The 21,043-nt window shown below is 38.0% G+C and overlaps 1 protein-coding gene across 2 annotated transcripts in view; it reads left to right on the forward strand.

Annotated features, from left to right (window-relative positions):
- CUL3 (cullin 3) overlaps positions 1-15,540 on the forward strand; it is a 75,667-nt gene extending 60,127 nt beyond the window's left edge. For both annotated transcript variants that reach the window (XM_039556823.1, XM_010406019.2), the window contains 9 exons: positions 78-254; positions 1,281-1,451; positions 2,842-2,949; positions 6,033-6,157; positions 6,516-6,612; positions 7,614-7,748; positions 12,600-12,786; positions 13,536-13,681; positions 14,316-15,540. In XM_039556823.1, the coding sequence (XP_039412757.1) occupies positions 78-254; positions 1,281-1,451; positions 2,842-2,949; positions 6,033-6,157; positions 6,516-6,612; positions 7,614-7,748; positions 12,600-12,786; positions 13,536-13,681; positions 14,316-14,447 (1,278 nt within the window). In that variant the 3' untranslated portion in view covers positions 14,448-15,540. The remainder of the gene's footprint in view (positions 1-77; positions 255-1,280; positions 1,452-2,841; positions 2,950-6,032; positions 6,158-6,515; positions 6,613-7,613; positions 7,749-12,599; positions 12,787-13,535; positions 13,682-14,315) is intronic.
- The last annotated feature ends 5,503 nt before the right edge of the window (positions 15,541-21,043 follow it).

Genomic DNA, 21,043 nt, shown 5'->3' on the forward strand with positions numbered 1-21,043 from the left:
TATTATTGTTTCCCAGCTTACAACTTCATAGCAGTGAAAATGGTTTTGTTGGTTTTTTTTTGGGTTTTTTTTGAAAGGGTTTACTGGACTTGAAGAGTAGGTTTGATCGCTTTCTTCAAGAATCTTTCAATAATGATCGGCTCTTCAAGCAGACAATTGCGGGTGACTTTGAGTACTTCCTCAACCTCAACTCCAGGTCTCCAGAGTACCTCTCATTATTTATTGATGATAAGCTGAAAAAGGGAGTCAAGGGAGTAAGTATAAATCAACTCAAAATATCATGCTTTTTGCTGTGTAAACTTGGATTGAATTAAACTAAGCTACTTTTCTAAGAATTATTTTTATATTAAGAGAAATGACAGTACTACCTTAAAAAGGTATGTATAACACATCTGAGCTCATAATACTTCAGATCTAAACTTACAGAAAAATCAGGCACAAGATCTGTGTGGCATGTCACCTCCCTCTGAAGCAGCATACCTAAACTACTTCTAGCAGATGCTTCCTCAAAAAACAGTCGGGTTGTAGTAGATTCTGCAGCTCCCTTCTTTTGAAACCTTACATATAATTTCCTTAAATATATTTATAGTTTGGAAGCTGCTCTCAATATCTAATAATTTCTTTTGAAAATTAATTTGGTTAGGGAAAAGGGTTTGACTTCTCAGCTTTTTACTGTTTTTACATACCAGGGGTCTATTACCGTATCTGTCATCTAAGTACGTCTGTTGCCTTCAGTCTTTGCTTCTTTCATGTAATTTTCTGAGGTACAGAACCCAGAACTGGACGGATGGTTCAGCTGAGGCTTCAGTTATTCTCAATAAAACTGAATATTAGAGCATGCAACTTACGCTTTGGTAATCAAATAATAAATTCTATTTTTTTATAAAACAAATAATCATTTTATTTGTTGTGGCACTAGACGGGCTTTGCAAAACAAATCTTAAAAGCTTTCATTCCAAATTAACTTTTCATACTCCTAATACTGATTTCTATCAGTGCTTTTTAAAACTTACACAGGAACTTTTAATGTATTTATCAAGGCATTCTACCCATTCAGTGTTTCCCTTCTCCCTTTCTCTTGCCTTTCCCTTCATTTTAGGTTTATTTCTTACTCCACTTTATTAAGTTTGTGCACTGTTCTTTCGGCTGTCAGTCATATGGTGAACCAGTTTTGTTGGCTACTGTTAGACCACCTGCTGCTATGAATTACTTTAAGTATGTAGGTTGTGTAAGACACTTGTGCTGGAAGATTAAAACCCAACAAATTATTTCTTTTACAGCTAACAGAGCAAGAAGTAGAAACTATATTGGATAAGGCAATGGTATTATTCAGGTTTATGCAAGAGAAAGATGTTTTTGAACGCTATTACAAGCAGCACTTGGCAAGAAGACTTCTCACAAACAAGAGTGTTTCAGATGACTCTGAGAAGAATATGATCTCCAAATTAAAGGTAAAACAGTACTTGCTTTCTTTTTAGGGGGTTTTCTCTTTATTTTTTATTTTACATAGATATGGTTTCTTCTGGTTTTACATGAGATGTATAGATAACATTAATCTTGATTGGTGCTAAATACAGAGTTGATTTTGAAAGCCTCAACCGAAAATGCAAAGGGTTTTTCCGAATATTTTCATTGAACTGAAAGGAAGGAAGTACTGAAAAGCCCCTGTGATGAGTGCAATCTAGAAAATAAAATCTTTTTGTACGTTTAAAACTTTTTCAATAATAGGACAACTGCAGTGACTGAATTTGAAGATAAGACTGTGTGTTATCCCAGGTTTTCTGTTATTCACAGTGCAATTTTATTATTGCTTGTGGTGTTGTTTTTTAGTTGCCTCCATCAGCAGACCGGTGATAATACTCAATTCCTTTTTGGTTAAGGAGTTTGGAAAAAAAATACCTTCATATCAGTCTCTAGAAACACATTTTCCTTAGCTGGTTAAATACCAAGAGATGGATTAAATAGACCAAGAGATGGAGAAGAAAGTAAAGCCTGAAGTTGAACAGACCTTAAAGGAAGTTCTATTGCCGCTTCTTCCTAAGTGGCATGACAAATAACTAGAGAACTTCTGAAGCAGAGGGATCCTAAAATCAAACTTCACTGATCCTTAATTTTTATGTTTATATTCTATCAGTGAGTGAAGCCTATTTGTATCAGATTTCTCCAAATTTCTCAGTATTAATTCTTTCTCAATTACCTCTCCACCACTTTTAGCCTGGTGATTCAGAAGGCACACATTTGGAAGATGAATCAGTGGACATGAAGGACCCTCTTAAGAACTGCTGAAGCTAACATGCTTCCTTTTCCATTGTATCACAGTATGGCTTAGAAATGGGCGCACAGTCCTGTATGTGCAACTGAAATGCATCAGCTTGTGCACATCTGTCTGTGTGCAGATGTCCCTGATTCTCACGAGGCCTAGGAATCTTGCTGGGTAACCTGCAGACAGCCTTCAAATGAAACAGTCCTAGGACAACAGGAGTTTCCTTGTGATATAAGTAGTGTTCATTTCCCTTTACAGTCTTGTGGTCAAAGCAAGTGGAAGTGTATGTCTTGATTTGATTAGCTTTCAGAGTTTTTTTAATATGATATAGAAAGCTAAAACAAAGATACAATAATGGAGAAAAGAGAAGGAAAGCAAGTTAAGAGCTGTGTAGGGTTAGATCTTTATATAAGATAGGAAACTTTTCTAAGATCTGAATGTAATGCAAATGGAAATTCCAGTAAAAGTACAGAAATGTAATTTTGGGGATTTATAAACTAGCTTTAGTCTTGTAGTTTGCCTATCAGAAGCTTTCTTTTCATAGTGCTGGTACAACAAATTATTTTGTGTGATTTTAGACTGAATGTGGATGTCAATTCACGTCAAAACTGGAAGGAATGTTCAGGGACATGAGCATCTCAAACACAACGATGGATGAGTTTAGGCAACATCTTCAGGCGACAGGGGTAAGTGCTGGGGTCTGTGTGCTTGTCCTTTAAGTTCAGTACAAAACCTGCACTTCTGTCCACGCTTGTGGTTTTTCATTTGTTCCTAAATGTGTGTGCCGAGAAGGACTTTGTCAGCTTGTGCAGATTGTTCCTTTTACTGTGTTTCTTATGTTATAAACTGTGTTAGCATTGCCTGAAATGCCAGAGTCGGTTCGGAGCTCGATCCACAGCTTGAGTAGCACCAGTTTTGTTCCGTAAAATCCGTGTGCCCAAAGGGCTGGGCCGTGGGTGTGCGGCTCAGCAGCTCTGCCGGGCGGCACCGCCCGGCCGTGCCGTGCTCCAGGGGCCAACTGCCAGCTGCCATGTGTGTTTCCCAAACCCCGCATTGCCAGCAAAGCCGTCTCACTCCCATTCTTCAAAGTTAATCGCCAGTTGTGACGTGTATTTTTTGCTAAGAGCAAGAAAAATACTGCATGCTGCAGGTATTTGCAAAGCACGCCATCTCATATTGAACTTTCCTGACACAATTAATGCCTTTGCTAAAAGCAAAACTGCCATTTTATTGCAAATTTCAAAATTCAGTTTTTCAAATTTTATGCAAATTGTCAAATATGAATTTAGTTGTTTAATTAGGAAAAAATTACACCTTCTTGTAAAAGTAGGCCTCTGGAATATTTTATGGAGACATCATTCTTTTTAAGATACCAATTTACTCTCTCTAAAACACTTTTTTTTTGTACTGATACTCAGCAGCTAACAGTATATAATAAGCAGCCAAGTAATTCCCTGTGTGCAGGTAGGCAGGGTCTGTACATCAAGTCTGTTTGAATTGGTTTCAGAAGTCTGAATGCCAAGAATATTTTCATGGATTTACTCTGTCCAATGTCCCTGGTTGTGCAAGGTGATATGAAATCTTTGCAGTCTTGAAGCAATTGGCTGAAATCCTCTTCATCAGCATACTGTGAATCATCATGAGTAGAACAGCAGCATGTTCTCTTAAGTGGATTCAGAAGAGGAGAGGATGTGGATAAAGGTGTTTGTGGACAGGCACCTTTTACTACTGGTTTGTTTGGTTTCCTTGCTTTAGAGGCTAGTCATGTTTTGCTTCTGGAATGCTTGAAATATTAATTTCAATAAAAACTTGCTAGAGCATTCCCATTTTTTAGGTGTCATGCTAGACTTCAACATGCAGAGGGAAAGGGGATTGTGCTAAAGGTCCATGTACTTTACGTGACAGTCTTAAAATGAGTGAGTTAATAAATGATGTCTCTATCTTCTTTTTAGCTATGTACAGCTAAGAAGATGAATTTAAAATGTTAACAGATGTTCTGTTAGGCCTTATTTGAAACTTCACCTTTCTCTTGGCAAGACACCAGTTCATGTGATGGTTGCCTTTTGGTCAACCTAATCGTGTCCTTTTATAGAAATTTCTGGAGTTACTGTTTATGACAGAAGTACATGTGTTTCTATTAGTGTCAGTAATATTTGAGAGGAAATACAGGAAGATTTGGGCAATTTTGTTACTGTTAAATTGCTGGTGATACTGTGTTTTATATGAAATAGTTTGTTCTGCTCCGGTTTGAACAATTTGGGTACCTTGAATGTGTACAGTGCCTCCTAGAGGAGTCAGGCGTCTGCTTTTCTCTAAATAATCCTACCTGCAAAGTTTCCTGCTGGATCCTGTATCCTGAGATACAGGCTGTGCCAAGGTCTTTGTAGATGATTGGTTTGCTCTCAGAAAGTGGAAAGCTCAGCACCAGGGAAAGTCCAGGCTAATAGATTGAGAAATTTCTGCAATGTGTTCCTGGAACATTTGCTGGAGCTCTGTAAAGACTGGATCACTTCAGGGCACTTTCCACTAGTTCATGCTATTTTTATGCTGAAAAGATGTCCTATATAATAAAGTGCTTCCAAAACTTTTTCATGTCACCAACTGCTTAGTGCTCTTAATAATGTAAGGTGGGAGGCATTCTAAATTAATGCTGTGTTCTGGTCTGGCAAAGACCAAAAAATTTTGGGAAACAGTTGCCATCGCAGCTCAGATCCTTCAGTTCCAGATAAATATATTTTTTGTGTCCTCCTGTCTGCACTGATGGCCTTTTCCCACACTTTGGCTAAAGGAAGAAAACTGTTGAAGCTTGTTTAGGTTTTTCAGAAGTTTCCAGGGCACAGTTGGTTGGTGCACACAGGCATTCAGTACACACAATTCAAAAACTCTGCTGTAGTGCATGGGGATGCTACTCTGCTGTTGAATAGTGAAAGTTTCTGAGTTCAGGTGGCAGTTTTTGACCTTCTAAAACATAATATGCTCTATTTCTGTGTAGTGGATTTATATAAGTTGAATATTGTATACTTTGGTTTTTATTGTTCATAATGTATGTTCTTTGAAGGTATTGGTTCTACCTCCTAGAGCTGAAAGCAGTCAGTTTTAAGCTTAAAAATGCTCAGCTTAGTTGGGATACCTAGTGGGAATTATGCGTCACTGGTAGCCAGATCTTTACCGTCTGCCAACACATCTTTATAGATCAGCACTTCAGCTGGGGCATGTTTCCTCACCAGTGCTGCATATTCACAGTCAGGGCTGTCTTTAAGGAAAGAGGATAGGTGGGCTGTGTTAAAGTGAGTAACTGTTGGCATTGCAGTCCACAGGTAAGCTCTCTATGGTTCAACATCAGATATTCAGTATTTCCTCTCTACTTCCAGAGAGTACATTTAGAAAGAGTTACTTTGAAACTGACACATTTAGTGCAAACCAGCTTTATTGCATGTCATCAGAAAACCTATTTAGAAAGATTTGTTGCACATATTGTAAGTTCTGTTTATGATCACAGACATTTAGTTCTTGATTAAGAATTTATTTTGTTCAATTCTGCATGCTTTTAAATGCCAGAGGGGAATAATGTAGAGGATTTTTGCTGTACCATCTACTCTGACAGTGATAAATTAATTTATTTGTCTGGTTTTGTAAAAAGAATGTTGACAGATACATCTGTTTCTTTCATAGTTAGACAAAATTCCAAGCATTTTACACTGATATAGAAAAAGTGGTGAAACATGGTCTTGTTTTAAAATAGTGTATGTTTTCTTCCAATTACCCTTAGGTCTCATTAGGAGGTGTTGATCTCACAGTGCGTGTCCTCACAACAGGTTACTGGCCTACCCAGTCAGCCACACCAAAGTGCAACATCCCTCCAGCTCCCAGACATGCTTTTGAAATATTTAGAAGGTATGTATTAAAACAGATTTTTAGGTAGTTTCTTCTTTTGAGAAGAAACTTTTTAAACTTGCCTGTACAGATTTTTTTTTTTCATGTGTACAGATTTTTTTAACAGTTTTACTGTTAAAGATGTGCTGACAAACTGCTCTTCTTTAGCTCATGTGAAAATTGGAGAATGCAATGCTTGATGTTTTGGGAGATTTTAAATAGAATTCTGGCAAAAGTTAATGTTTTGAAAAAGCGGAAGGTTATAAATGTTTTAAGAATGTCCTCAATAGCTCAAAAAGGCTATGTAACTTTTTAAAGGTATTTATTCTTCAATACAAAATGTGAACTATATATTATTTTCAATTCAATTCTATTACAGATTTTATTTAGCCAAACACAGTGGGCGACAGCTGACACTCCAGCATCACATGGGCTCTGCAGATCTCAATGCCACTTTCTATGGGCCTGTTAAAAAGGTAGGAAATCAAGATTATGTAAATATTGTATCTCTTTTTAAAAGTAAACAAATGCATATTTTTTAGTAACTTCAGAATTCTGTAAAATAAAAGCAAGCCCATTGAGAATGTAAGGATGAGAAAAAGATGCCTTCCATCAGCCTTATAGTCTGATTCTTTCTTTGTAGCAGTTTTGCTTTGACTTTTTTCCCTCCCCCCGAATCTAATTTGAATGCATCGCTCAGCATTACTTGTAGAAAAGTAGTAAATGTGATCTTGAAGGGACCTCAATGGTTTGAGTGGTTTGGGTTTTTTGACTGGGTTTTTTTAGTCAAAAGTGAAAAGAAATTTGTTAGAGTTTTTTTGCTAAGCCAATTTCAGCCTGCTTTTCCTATGCAGAATGCAGTGTAGACAGCATTTTTTCAAAAACAAGATTCTAAGCAGAGTTTATATAACTACAATGCTTAATTTGTATGCATACAAGAAAGGAATTTCATAGTGATTAGACCAGTACTAAAATCCCATGTTACAACTAGTAATGGCATGATGCTTGGGAATGTAAGAGGCAATCCAAAACGAAAACAAAATTCTTATAACAAAGTATTAATAATAACATGCATTTGTGAGGATGTTGAAATTGTGTTTCTGTAGGATAAATATGTTGGTAATTTTAAGCATAAGAAAACTTGGAGGGTGGGCAAGTAGTGAAACAGGGGCCACAGAGGTGGTGGAGTTTCCATCCTTAGCAATGGTCAGTATTTGACTGGTGGCTGTAGATAGCCTGGCCTGGAGTGGTGGCTGGACCACAGGACCTCCAGATGAGCCTCCGACCTCAATCCTCCTGGCATTGTGAGGCAGCTACTGGAGGAACATCCTGGTTATGCCCCCAGGTGGTTGCTTTTCTGTCGCTTCTGTAGGCTGATCTCCTAGACAAATTTTTCATAATTTAAGTTTCATCTTACCAGGATAAAACATTTTTGAGTTAAGAATAATCTAATAGTAGTTTTGGAATTTTAAAATAGGAAGATGGCTCAGAAGTTGGTGTAGGAGGTGCCCAAGTAACTGGCTCAAATACACGGAAGCACATATTGCAAGTCTCCACTTTCCAGATGACAATATTAATGCTATTTAACAACAGAGAAAAATACACATTTGAGGTAAGTGGTGTGGGTTTCTTACCTGATTCTAAATAACTGTTTTAGGCATTTTCTTGTCCTCTTTGAAGATCAGGTGCCTGTCATTCTATTTGAGTATGGATCAGGCCAATAAACGCAAGAAGCAGATCATTAGCAATGCACCTGGGAAGCAGTTCTAGGGGAGGAAATTATTTGGAAGCAGAAGGTTTCAGAAATGTTTGAGAATTGTGAGTGTGGTTGTTCTAGGCCATTGAGCTGTAGAAAAGCTGAAGTTGAAATGCAGTAGGTGGCTCCATTTCCTCATTTTGTCTTTGAGAAACTGGATTTAGAGGCCAAAGGGTGGAGAGGGGTTTGTATCCTGGCTTCCTGAATACCTAAGTAAAATTGGCAGGCTGGACTGAGCTGGAGGATGAATCAAAGAACTTTCAGCCCTTCTCTGAGCTGATCAGCCAGAAAGGACAGTGAAGAAGGGTCTGGAGAGATTCTTAACAAGGAGACTAGAGGGGTGTTGCTGGGGAAGGCTGGCATGTCAGCTAAAAGATGATGATGAAGAAGACCACCTTAGGAGTGGAGGAGTATCATGTGCTTTGTTGTGTGAACATTATATTGTTAATTTTAATTGATAGTTTTGTTTTAGACATTATCTTCTGTTTGAGAGGCCATTGGCAGCCTTGAAAAGTAGTATGGGTACAGTTTGAAACAGAGTAGATTTCCAGGTTTTCTCATCTGCTCTTGACTGTGCTATGCATAGTAATCATTTGCCTTTTTGTTTGGATTGTGTTTTCAGCTTATTTGGCACACTTCTAGCTTGTTAATAAAGCAGTTTCTTTGAAATGGTCTCAGTAGTGATTAAAGAAGGCAGGATTTGATAAGAGATTATTAATAAACTACTGATAATTTAAACATTATTTTAGAACACAAAGTCCTGTGTGTTGTGAAATCTGTTGCAGGAGCATTACAGCTTTGAGTACTTTGCAGAATATTTGAGGGAGTGAAAACAAGGAGGGAGACTTTACGGCTCATTTTTTTTCTTGAAGCTGATTCTAAAATTGGGCTGGTGGCTGCCTTATTCCACCAAATTGCAGGCTTAATGAGTAGTAGAGCCTTACCCATCTATGAATAAATAACACTTGGTAGAGCAGGGAAAAATACAATTTTTAATACATGCTCTTAATTATACTTTATTTTACCAAGACCAGATGATAGAGAAATCTGTCCATCTGCTTTTAAGTTGTGTGTTTTGTTTATTTCTGGTTTGGGAGTTCTTAAGCTCTCCCTTTGTGTCCCGCTTGAACTAAAACATTAAGGAGGCATATTTGTGTTGTTTGGTTTCTTTGGTGAAGTGTGTGGGAGTTGTCTTTAACTCCAGCCAAGAAAGGTTATGAAAACTTTGGAGGAGAAGGAATTTTATCTTTGTTCATTGATTATTGAATACCCTGATTAACTGCTGAGTGCTGGGCAACTGTTCCTTCTCTGTTGTGTCAAACTAGTGCTTTCAGTGCAGCAGAGCATGTGAGCTGACTTGTGTGTGCTTGTGTATCCTAAAACTGTCTGATACATAAGTGTTTCTGCAGATTCACAGCTCAACAGATTCATTTGAAGTTGCCTTCGCAGCTGAACAGACTTTGCTGTTTTATTTTGCATTCAGTGTGATTATCGATTGTAAACTTGATAAGATCCTCATAATAATCCTAATAGCCATTAGGCCATGTGATTGAAGAAAAAATGGGATACTGATAATGCAAAAATTATCCATAAAATGTTATGGAAACTTTAAAGATTGTTGCATAAAAAAAATTCTTCACAATAAATATATGAATTTATTGTATTACTGTACAGCAACATTTTATTTGTATATGCAAAATAACTGTTGGCCACATAGGCTAATGCTGCTGAAGTGGAAGAGGAATGACCTTCATTCAAGCTTCAAAGAATGCTAATTTTTTTTTAAGAATTCAATTCTTCTAATCAAGTCTCATGTAATAACATATTTTTCAGTTGATTTACATTGCAGCTCAGTATTTTAAAAGGTGAAATGCACACTTTTTGTAATAACATGAGAAATAAGGGTGGTTCTTTATGTTTAACAAATAAGAAATACAAATGTGACTGTAGTAGAAGTTAGGTTGTGGAATAATTCCACAAAAGTGAGAGATTAGAACTGTAAATTAGGCTACCTGTTTCATCTTTTGCTGATGTCTGCTTTGGAAGGCACACAAGTTGAAGTCTGTAAATAAAACTAAAAATACTTTTTATTATTTCAACAAAATGACAAAATTCTTTTCCTTCTGATTTTTCTGCATATTTTGATTCTGTTTTCTTGTGTAGAACTGACAGAGTTCATACCTAGAATGATCTCTTTTGTAGCCTCCAGATAGAGGTCACTTGGTAATATTTTAGCACTGAGATTGTGTAATCAACACTACTCCTGTGCATGAATCTAATGTGGCCTTTAAAATAAGGCATTCTTGGAGATGGGGAAGAAATGCACATTTCTCATTGCTACATCAAATATCTTCAGAAAAATATGTTTAGGAAAACTTTATGCTACAGGCTGAAGGAAACAGCACAGGAACATCTGTTATCCCCATTTACATTCATAACCTTTTTTTTTTTTATTCAGCTCGAAATTTTTGGCTCCTTCTGAGGCAGCATATTGCAGTACAGTTCTTTGTGGTCCTTACTTTAATGCTGGCTTATAAATTCTAAAAGTGAAATGGTTTGAGTGCGTTCATGGCTCAGCTGGAATGCTGCAGAGTGAAGTACAATAGCAAATACACAGTGGTCTATATAAGGACGGGTAGCATGAAACCCCACTCAATTTTCCTTTTGGCTCTATATTTCATTTTTGTTAAAAGCAGACTATATATATGGCCTTGTAGAACTGATTCAGTTTTGAAAGGATTAATTTTAATTGTTGAGCAAAAGTCAAAGTTTGGCAATCTGCACGTCACTGGCATTACATCATTAATAAGCTGGGGTTGGTTTGTAGCCTTTAAGGCTTTACATTTATATAAGCTCTGAAACCTGGCACCTTCCCTTGGTTTCTTAAATTTTATGCTGATCAGTCCATTTCAGAAAGACTTTTTTGTTGTGACCATGTAAAGGATTATAGCTTCTTGGGATATTTTTTTAATGCTACTTTGTGCTGAATCTAAAAAAAAAAGTATGAAGGTGACAGCTGTGTTTTAAATAAAACAGCAAAGGAAGAAATAGTAACTTTCTATGAGCAGCTTGGGAAGAGACATTTTGATACTAGCAAATAGTTAAAATATGTGGATATTCACAATTTATTTCAAATATGTAAGTATTTCTGAGTGCATTATGCTAAGAATACTCTTAAGACCATTTTAGTATTTCCAAATCACCTCTAAGCAGGAGGTACCAAAAATTCTGAATTTTTAAAATTTTGGACTTAGTGATTTTATTCTTTTTACCTCGTTCCAGTTAACTTGACCTTATGTCAAAAACAGTTTCAGAGTCAACACTCTGTGTGTAGTGTTTGGTCGAGTTGAAAAATAATGCCTATTTTGTCTGAGCCTTGGCATCACAGAGAAATTATTTTTATTGCATGTTGTCCGTGGTGGATGACAACAGAAAAGTGGCTGTTTTTTCTGGGTTGATTTAGAAAATTTAGAAAAAAAATTCTTGAGTATACTCAAGAAATAACATTATTTGATAGAATTTAGTTTGATTTTTCTGGTCACTCTTTAAAGAACTTGTTAAAAGTTCTTTGTAGTTCTTTACGGATTTTGATCACTTGGAGTTGTTACTGCTCTTTTTAACTTAAGGTCATCACATGGACTTGTGTGCCATGAGAATCAGGAATTTATGGGGACAGTGTAAGGGCTTGATACTGCCCTTGGAACCAAAGCTGGGGAAGCTGAGACAGTATTTGCTCTTGTGGACAGCTGCATATCTGCGAGGTTTGTTTTTTCTCTTTAGCAGCTATGAGTCCCTCAAGAGTCTGAATGGGAATGTGAAATCAGAAGTGTCTGCAGTTTCCTCAGGCTAGAAAAAGGAAGAAAAGAGATGAGGAAAAATGAACTTTTACTGAATGGGAGCTCAGTAAACACTTTAGGTCTGAGAGAGCAACATAGTTGGCCTTCTCCTAGAGCATATTAAAGCATCATTCTGCATCCAGTGTAATTTATTTACTAGCTCATGACCACTGGTGACTTGCCTAACATCCATTTCTCAGCTGACTCTTAAGAACACTGACAGAGGTGCACCAGGTTATGTACATGTTTTTACAAACAGTCTTCAAAGTTCGTATGTTTGCTGCACTATAATGGGGTCTTTTTGTATTTCACCTGGAGAAGTCCTAGCGAAAGGCATCTGGGCTGTAAATAAGTTGAGTTATTTAGAAAGGAAGTATGATGAATCTAGAGTATTTCTATGCTACAGTGAAACCAGACATTGTTTGCTCTATTTGTAAAGATCTTCTTTTCAACAGCATGGCTGAATGCAAAAGCATTTGTGCAGCTCTTGGTCAGGAATGGTCATGAACGTCATGGATGTTTTCCATACTGAGTTAGTCAGAAGGTTTGGTTTCACCCTGTTCAACAAACCTCGGAAACAGTTAACAAATCCTTTCAGCCCTCTCAGAAATTGCAGGGAAATGGAACAGCTGATTATTCATTCTTCTCCTTTCAGCTCATGGCGTTGTTCATTTGACAGAATTCACTGTCTGTGCACTGACCCAGGTGGATCATTTTGCACAGTACCAACTGAGACCTTGCTGCTGAACGAGTTCTTACCCTTCAAGTGCCACAACTGTCACAGTATTACTTTTTTAAGCAGTCCCTGATGTTGGTTGCAGCAGGTGATACTTGTGCCACAGCCATAAGCTAACTAAGTATTCTTCTTTAGGAAATTCAACAAGAAACTGATATCCCCGAAAGAGAACTGGTTAGAGCCCTACAGTCCCTTGCATGTGGCAAACCAACACAACGTGTTCTCACAAAAGAGCCTAAATCAAAAGAAATAGAAAATGGTCATATATTTACAGTGAATGATCAGTTCACATCTAAACTACACAGAGTCAAGATTCAGACGGGTAAGTGAGCTTTATATTCTACTCTCTTGCAGTCCCAAAACTGCCTTAAAACTTTCAAATTATCTTTTACAGGTTTGATGTCCATAGAAGTGAAAGGAAGAGAGATTTTTTTTTTTTTCTTGATGATTAGTTGCATCAAAATGAAAATTCAAATACCAAGAAAAGTGTGGAAGTCAGTTAAGCCTTTTACTTTACAAAATTTGTATTTATCTCTTACAGGAAATACTGAAAGAAAAATAAAATTCAAATTAAATAATAAAATGAAAAATAAGCTACTGATTGATTCAGAAATAGGAAAATTGCCTCATAAGTTGCTGTACTGTTGTGAAATGAGTGATGTTTTTAGCCCATGATACAACAGCCATTTTCAAGTACCAGGTAGCTTATAATGGTTTTGGGCAATGATTTGGGCTGAACAAATAAGGGAAGCGAAGTGTATAATACCACTTCATTAGCTTATGGAAGTGCTGGTGCTTGTGCCTGTAAGCAGATTTGAGTACTGTTCAAATTTTAACATAGTAGTAATTAAATAACAGTTTGTTATCTTGTCAGTTGCTATCAAAATATACCAGAAAGTGTTAATATGTTCTTGTAGCTGGTTTTCATTTAAAAAAAAACATCGACTTTGAGAATGTCAAAACTCACAAAAATATAACTTGATGTCTAGATGAAATAAATAGTGAAGCTAACACACAATGAAATAATTGTTAATTTTGCTAACATTATTTACATTCTCCATTTTCTTTAAGTTGCTGCCAAACAAGGAGAATCTGATCCAGAAAGGAAAGAAACAAGGCAGAAGGTAGATGATGACAGAAAACATGAGATAGAAGCTGCTATAGTTCGGATAATGAAATCTAGAAAGAAGATGCAACACAACGTGCTAGTAGCAGAGGTATGCTTGTACAGAGGTTGCTTTTGCTAGTAACTCATCAAAGTTACACAGCTCTCGCTAACATGATGCTGAAAGGCTTTTGAGGGATGCTGTATTTAACCCATCCATTCTTTTCTCCCTGTCTGAAGACACACCTAAATCCTTACCCTTCACTTTAGGATGTACTCACAGGATATCTAATTTTCCTTCCTACTTTTAGTGCTGTTATGATGTTAAATTCCTTGAAAAGCAAACCACTGTGCTTAACATTATTTTCTGCTTTGATCTTGTTACTGACTCTTGGGTCCAGGTTTGAGAGATTTGAGTTCTTAGCAGACAAACAGTCCTGCTGCTCTTCACTCCTAAGCTCACACAGCTCCAGGACGTTACACGTTTTGCACTCCTGAACTCCCTTAGAGCTGTGAAATTGGGAGCAGTCTCAGGTTGTGACCATGCCTCTGTAGAGCTTTGAATCATACCCCAACATGAGCAAGCAAGTGGAGGGATGGTCAGAAGCCTGCAGGCTGCTTTTTATGCTTCATAGTTGTCACCATCTCTGTCTTAATACATTTTTCTGTTTGTTGTGTTCTGTTAGGATGCTTCAAGATCTTACTTGTGCTGTGATCTTATATTGTCGGGTTTTATTTTGTTTTAGGTAACTCAGCAGCTGAAGGCCCGATTCTTACCAAGTCCAGTTGTTATTAAAAAGCGTATTGAAGGACTTATTGAGAGAGAATATTTGGCACGAACACCTGAGGATCGCAAAGTATACACTTACGTAGCATAAAATGCGTTCAGAAAATTTGATTTATTCTTGGACTATACTCTTCGCATGAACTGGGAAGTTCTTTTAAATCATTAATATTAAGACGACCATCTTCTCTATTAAATTACAATACATGTTCTAGACCATTCAGATCAAGCCTTTTACTCCTTTTGAGAGTTTTTGACATGAATTAATTGAGCTTCAGGCTTTTCAACGTTATCCCTGTAGAGATCATCCTTACAATTCTTCGGGAAATGTGAATGTGCCGCGTTTGTTTTCAATACTGTATGAAAACAGAGAAATAAAAATGACTTTAGAAAATACAGCTCATTTAAAAAAATAAATTTGTTGGAATTTCATTTCCCCAGATCTTCAGTGTTGATGTAAATGTGTTTCTGTAGTGTTGCTTAGCACTTCGCGCATTGTATAAGTTGGGTTTAAAAGAAACCACAAGTGGTAAGGCAAAATTCCCACTTATCTTGCTCTGCTTCAAATGTTTCTTTAACTAGACATGTTTAATTTAAATACTTGCTAATAATTTTTTGAAGACCCGAGAAGACAACTTGAGCATGTTTCACTCTTCCAGTTGCACTCACTGTTCCAACAACATGAATCAGGAACTTCTGGGGGCTCAGAAAAGACCGTAATAATTTTGGCTTTCCCTTCTGTAATTTGAGTTCTTCTAAATTAAACTCTATATTGATTAGGTTTGTTCTGGTTTCTTTATAGGAAAAAGGACAAGATTTTAGTGTGTATAAACTGTATAATAATTTTTGCTGTTGTACTCACTGCTGATGGTGGATTGTACAGGGCGATGTTTTTATTTCACTAAATGTAGACAAAATAAATTTAAAATAAATGGACTTAGTGTACACAAACAACTAACTCAAGTGTGTTAGAGTACAGGGTTGACAATCTTTTGGAACTAAATACTGTCCCCTGGGGAAATGTACTGGGATTATATTTTGTTAATAAACATCATAGATGGATCTGTAGCCCCAGGGCTCCCCATCATAAGTGCATATTTCAGGAGATTAAAGTGAAGTCAGCATGCACTATTTGTTTTTAAAAATGCATTTTAAACATGCAATAAAAAATTGTTACTGTAATGAAATTTTTAGTTCTTACCCTGGAACTTTTTTCTTCTTGACAGTATGCTGCAAAAATAGATTAAAAATAGCACTTTGGTGGCATCATTCTTCTCACAGTTAGAAATTTTTGAGTGTGCATTGTACTGCAGTTTTTATTAAACCATATTTCTGGCATTCCAGTGCATATATTCCCTGGTTTCCTGGCCATAACTATCTTTCTGCTTTAATTCAAGACAGTATTTTTGTCTTGGTTCACATTACTGTCACCCATAGATCTTGAAAAATATAGTTGGGATGGGCTTTCCAATATGTAGAGCTGGAACTGAAGCAAAAAAAAAAAGCTCGGTTGTAGAGCATTTCAGTTCTGCCATAGCAGTTCTCGATGGGCTGTACTGAACAAGTGCATGGTACTGGTGCAATGGTCCACTGTGACTGGAGAGTATTTCTCATAACATGTCCACACTTTCATCTCTCTCCAGCCTGTTAGGCTACAAATCCTGGCTATTGTTCAAGAGCGTAGGATCTATCTTCTAAAGAGAGGGACTGGAATTAGGATGAGATTTTAGCTTGACTGTTTGGAAGCTTTTTTAAATGAAGCTTTAAATTTACTGCACACCCCCAACACACCTACACACACACAGTAGTTTTTTGAATCAGCAGAAGGCGGTGGTGGCTGAAGAACTTTCTTGCCCTTGTCCATCAAGAATTCAGCCCCAAGAGAAATGAGCTGGGCCACTGGTCCTTCTGAAAAGGTGTTTGCTGGCTGTTACTAAAGCACCTCTGTCTCTGCACAGTGTATGCAAATCTTCAGTAGAAATGTGGTTATTGTTTAGCCATACAACAGTACTAAATACAGGCTGGAGCTGATTTGGAGGTTTGATTTTGTTCAAAGTCATCAGAAACATCTTTCTCAAAATATAAATCGCTCTTCCATGTACCAGTATGAAGGTTTTCTTTTATGCATAACTTACTCTTTATTAGCATGAATGTTGTGATACTGCATGTTAATGCTTTCCCATGTGCTTTGCTGGGAGAAATGGGTTCAAGTCCTTTTACCTGTGAAGTCTACAGAGCCATGAGTGTTGTGATTTGGGACAGGAGGTCTTTGTCCTTTGCTTTGCCTCTGTACTTCTGTTGTGCATCATCTGAAGTTTCTTTCTTCTGGTGGCTTTTGGAAGCTCTGAGGCTGAGTGTTACATGACTGACTGTATAGTTAGGTGTTGAAAAGTGTGTTTTTAAAAGCTATGTGGGCAAGAGTTTTTGCCAGAAGAACAGCAGGCGGTGATGGCTATCTTCAGTAGCAAATATTAAGAGCATATTTTCCATTTTACTAGAATTTTGAAGACACTATTCAGGAAGGGATTTCTGCTGAAGTCAGATTTTTAAAATATGCCCTTTACCATTGAACAGTGAGGTAGAGGATTGAAAAATGGAGACTATGAAAAATTTTGTCAGAGAGAACAAGACATCACTAGAACATTGCGTAAGGTGAGTTTGATGTTTACACATTTGTACGTTAATGGGATTCCATTTGCGATCTATAGTAGAATTCTGCTGTGCCTTATCTAATTTCATTTCTCTTTCTCAATTTCTACTTAAAGCTTCTTTGTAATTTTGTTAAAATTTCATTTGTAGGATTGCAGTTAAATGTGTGAGTGCAATTAATAAGTTTGGTTTGTTTGCATTAATGTGCAGCTAAATGCAGTAACAGGACTTAGTAAACATGGAGTTTAATACTTTGGAATTTTTTAAATTAAAAGTAGGGTTTGAGTTTTATAGCTGTTTGAAGATGTGTAGGCATGTACTTTCCTTGTACACAAGTTTATTTAAAAGGATTGAGAGTATGCCTCATTTACCATCATAACAAATATAATCCTATGGATCCCTGGTGCAGTTCTTGCTCTTTTCCATGTTAGCTACCTTTACAGCTTTGATTTACTCTTTGTGTCTCCTAGAATTAGTCCATACAATTTTCCCACTGGCTACAGAATAAATGAATGCCAAGCAGACCAAGTCTGTGATGCTAAGCTACTCCTGAATGCAATGTCTTTCCTCACCCCTTTTTCCAAGGACAAACTGCTCTGTCAACCCTAAAGCTTCCAAGGCAACACTATTTGTTGTCCTTGCCACTGCTCATTGAGAATGAGCCACTGGTGTCAGATTTACTTTGCCTGTGGAAACAGAAGCCTTGCACTAAATGTGCTGGATGACTGAAGTATTTTTATTTACATGTATTGCAATCAAATTGTATAGTACCTGATGGGTGGCACTTTCATATATATATATATATATATATATATATATACAGTAATAGAGCCTGTCATAATGGATAATTTTGGGGATAAGCTTGCACAGAGATGGAGTTCCCATCTTTTCAAAAGTAGCAAAAACTGGAACTGCTTATGGCCTCTGCATGTCCAAAACTGGCCAGAACCTGCACAGCTCAATCAAACCCTTTGGCTCTGCTTTGTTCCTCATGATGCTTAGCGGTGAGCTGGGCTCTGATCCTGAGCTCCCCCTTCCATAGAGCCCTGTGCTTTAGGGCAAGGGTTTGGCAGCCTAGAACTGGACTCAGTAGTGTGCACAGCTGGTAACAGGCATCATCTTGTGTGTGTCTGGGCCAAAGTTGAGTTTCTGTTGATACTCATTTTGATACATTGGACAGTAAATGTAATAACCATTGTGCTCAGTCTGAAGTGTGAGTTTTAATGGCTCCTCTGTCCTCTGGAATGTGTCATATGAAAAGATTGTAAGATGCAGAACTTATATATCCATCCAACTGAAAGCTGGATAAAAGTACAGGACAATAGTTCACCTACTTTTCTGTCCTTCACTGTGCAAGGAAGTGTTCATATATTGTGCCCACAAACTGCATTTAATATTCTGAATCTTTCAGCTGTGGTTCATGTTTGGTGTAACAGTATGGACATGGCTGGACCTCTTGCCCCAGGACAGTGCTTTTTGTGCTGGCATTAGTGTGTGTCAACTGTATAAACAACCTCCTTTCTGCTCTTCCTTTCTTCAAAACTGGAGCTTTCCTGGGGAGTAAGTCCATGGGAGCTAATGCATTCAGTAGCACTGAGATGAACACAGAGTTTATGGGTAGGAAAAGAAATAACATTTGAACATACATCAGTGATGTTTTGTTAATTATTCTTTCTCCTGCGGTTCAAAACTTAACTTTTATCCCAGATACAACAGATGCAGCGGAACCCTCCGATCTTAGAGCTACTCTCTTCCTCCTGTGTGAACATCGTGCTGCTGCGGTTCACTTCATTTGTGTGCTGTATTCTTCAAATCCTGTCAGAGCAGTGATGTTTGGTCTGTCAGAAGCTGAAGCTGAAGCAAAGGTAGTGCAGGATGTGGTGCATGCTCAGGGGAGAAATGTCTACGTAGCCGAGTGAGGTGTGTTTGCTCCACAGGGCTGTTGGCTGTCATCATGCCGGCTGCCTTGCGGGGAGGCAGCTGCATCTCGGGAGAGCAACGGAGGGCTGGAGCAAAACTTGTTCTGAGATTGTGCTGAGCTTTATGGGGCAGAGGGTGCAAAATGCGGGATTAGTAACTTGTATTCACTACGTATAGACGTTAACCTGTGCTGGTAGCTTCGGGGCATCCTGGGGGACTGCCAGCAAGAAACGTGTACTACTGGGGATGCGGAGAGTGCAGTACAGACCTGCTCTGAACATCCGAAGGTGGGAGCCGGGGCAGCCGAGCCGGGCGTGTCCCGGGCAGTGACCTCACCTGCCTTCTGGTCTCACAGGGCTTCCCAGTCTTTCTTTTTCCCTTTCCCTTTTCTTTCTCCCCCTTTCCTTTCTTCTCCTTTCCTTGACTGAAGCTATGTTAAGCACCCAGTAGCGTCTTTAACAAGGTGTTCCTGCAGGTTGTGTCTCAAAACTTTTGAGATTGTGTTTTGGAATAGCATGGAGTGACAGGAAAAGCAACTTCCCATGTAGCATAAAATGTTTGAGGTGAATGAGGACTGAGAGTTACATACACAGCACCAGATGATGAAACAAAACACTGTTAGATCTGCAAATTGAATCTGAAAATCACGACTTTTTAATGTAGTCATGGGACGTCATCTTTTTAAGTTATAATGCCAGATTTTATTTCTTGAATATGTTTCTTAGAAGCTGAAAAAACTTTGAGATTTCCACAGGCCACAGAAGGATGTGGATTAGTTTGCAGTGACACATATATTTGTTATGTTTATTATTTATTATTTATTTCTCCCTTACTGTAACCACTTCTTTAGATAAGTGTGGCACCATTGGAGTGACTTATGAGATTTAGCATGTACTGAGAGTCTTGCACATCCTGAACTTGGAGTGGGTTTCAAGAAGTGAACAGAAAAATACTAACAACTGTCTAGGCTAAAATCCTGGTGCCTTGAGCTCTGTTGTTCCAGAAGCTGATGTGCAGTTATGTGATATGACAGGACCTGGGCTCACTGGTTGTTACTTGTATAAGGAAACAGGTATTGTGGAAATCAGGGAGGGATTTTGCCCTCCCAAAATGAGTATTACTGGAAATCTTGGAAACAGGGTATTTCCTGTGCATGTTTCATGTTCTTTGAGTGATGAAATTTGATAATGAACTCTGATTTTTCAGTTGTATAGAAGTTGGATAAAGTGCTTCCAGCCCCTGTTTATGAATAGCATTCATAACTTTAGCAATCCTGTTCTTGGGAGGAAAAATTCACAATAAGAGCTCCTGAAGTCCTCAAAGTGATGCCACATCAGAGCCTGGTGGTGCCTTACTATGGCTTTTGAGTTCATGTGCAGATTTTCCTTTGCAAAGTTACCAGCATACGCCCCAAATCCAAATAATGCCTGAGTTTCCTAGACCTTGAGAACCACTTCTGCTAATATTTGTTGGCTGTTTGGATCTTGCTTCTTTTGAAATTCTGTTAAAGAAGAGACTAATAATCTCCTGCAGCTTGTCTGTCACAGCATTTGGTATCAACTTAATTATGCAAATCTTCAATTCCAGCATAATGTGGGATCAACACTTTTTTTTAATTAGAAGTTGGGGTGTATTATTCTGTATCTCAGGAAGGTTGTCTTCAGGAAAGGGAGTAATTAGAAGCCTTCACACTGCGTGGGTCTGACTTGTTCCTTAAGCTGGAGCTTGGCCTCGCTGGCAAGGTCACCATCTCCTGGGGACTCGCTCTTATTAGCGCCCGGCAGGGTGCAGTCACGGCCGGCTCTGCTGCTGGCCTTCCAAGAAGTCTGCTTTGAATTGCCTTCAACAATGCCAAATGTAAGCTGATTAAACAAACACTTTGCTGGCTCCTGCAAGTCTTGGGTTTGTTTGGATCTGCCTGTTTTCTTTTTCTGGAAGGTTTTTAATTGAGGTGTAATTTATATAAAAATTGCTGGGTTGAATCTTTCAGAAATGAGTCCCTTAAGCTGGGCACTTAAATTCACACATAGGCAGGCTGACTTCCCCCTTGTCCCACTCTGACCTCTGTGGAAGTGGACTGACACTGGGGATGTGGGCAGAGGGATCCCAAAGATGCCATCT

This window comes from Corvus cornix, chromosome 9 (assembly GCF_000738735.6).
Source record: "Corvus cornix cornix isolate S_Up_H32 chromosome 9, ASM73873v5, whole genome shotgun sequence".
In the NCBI taxonomy this organism is placed as follows: domain Eukaryota; kingdom Metazoa; phylum Chordata; class Aves; order Passeriformes; family Corvidae; genus Corvus; species Corvus cornix.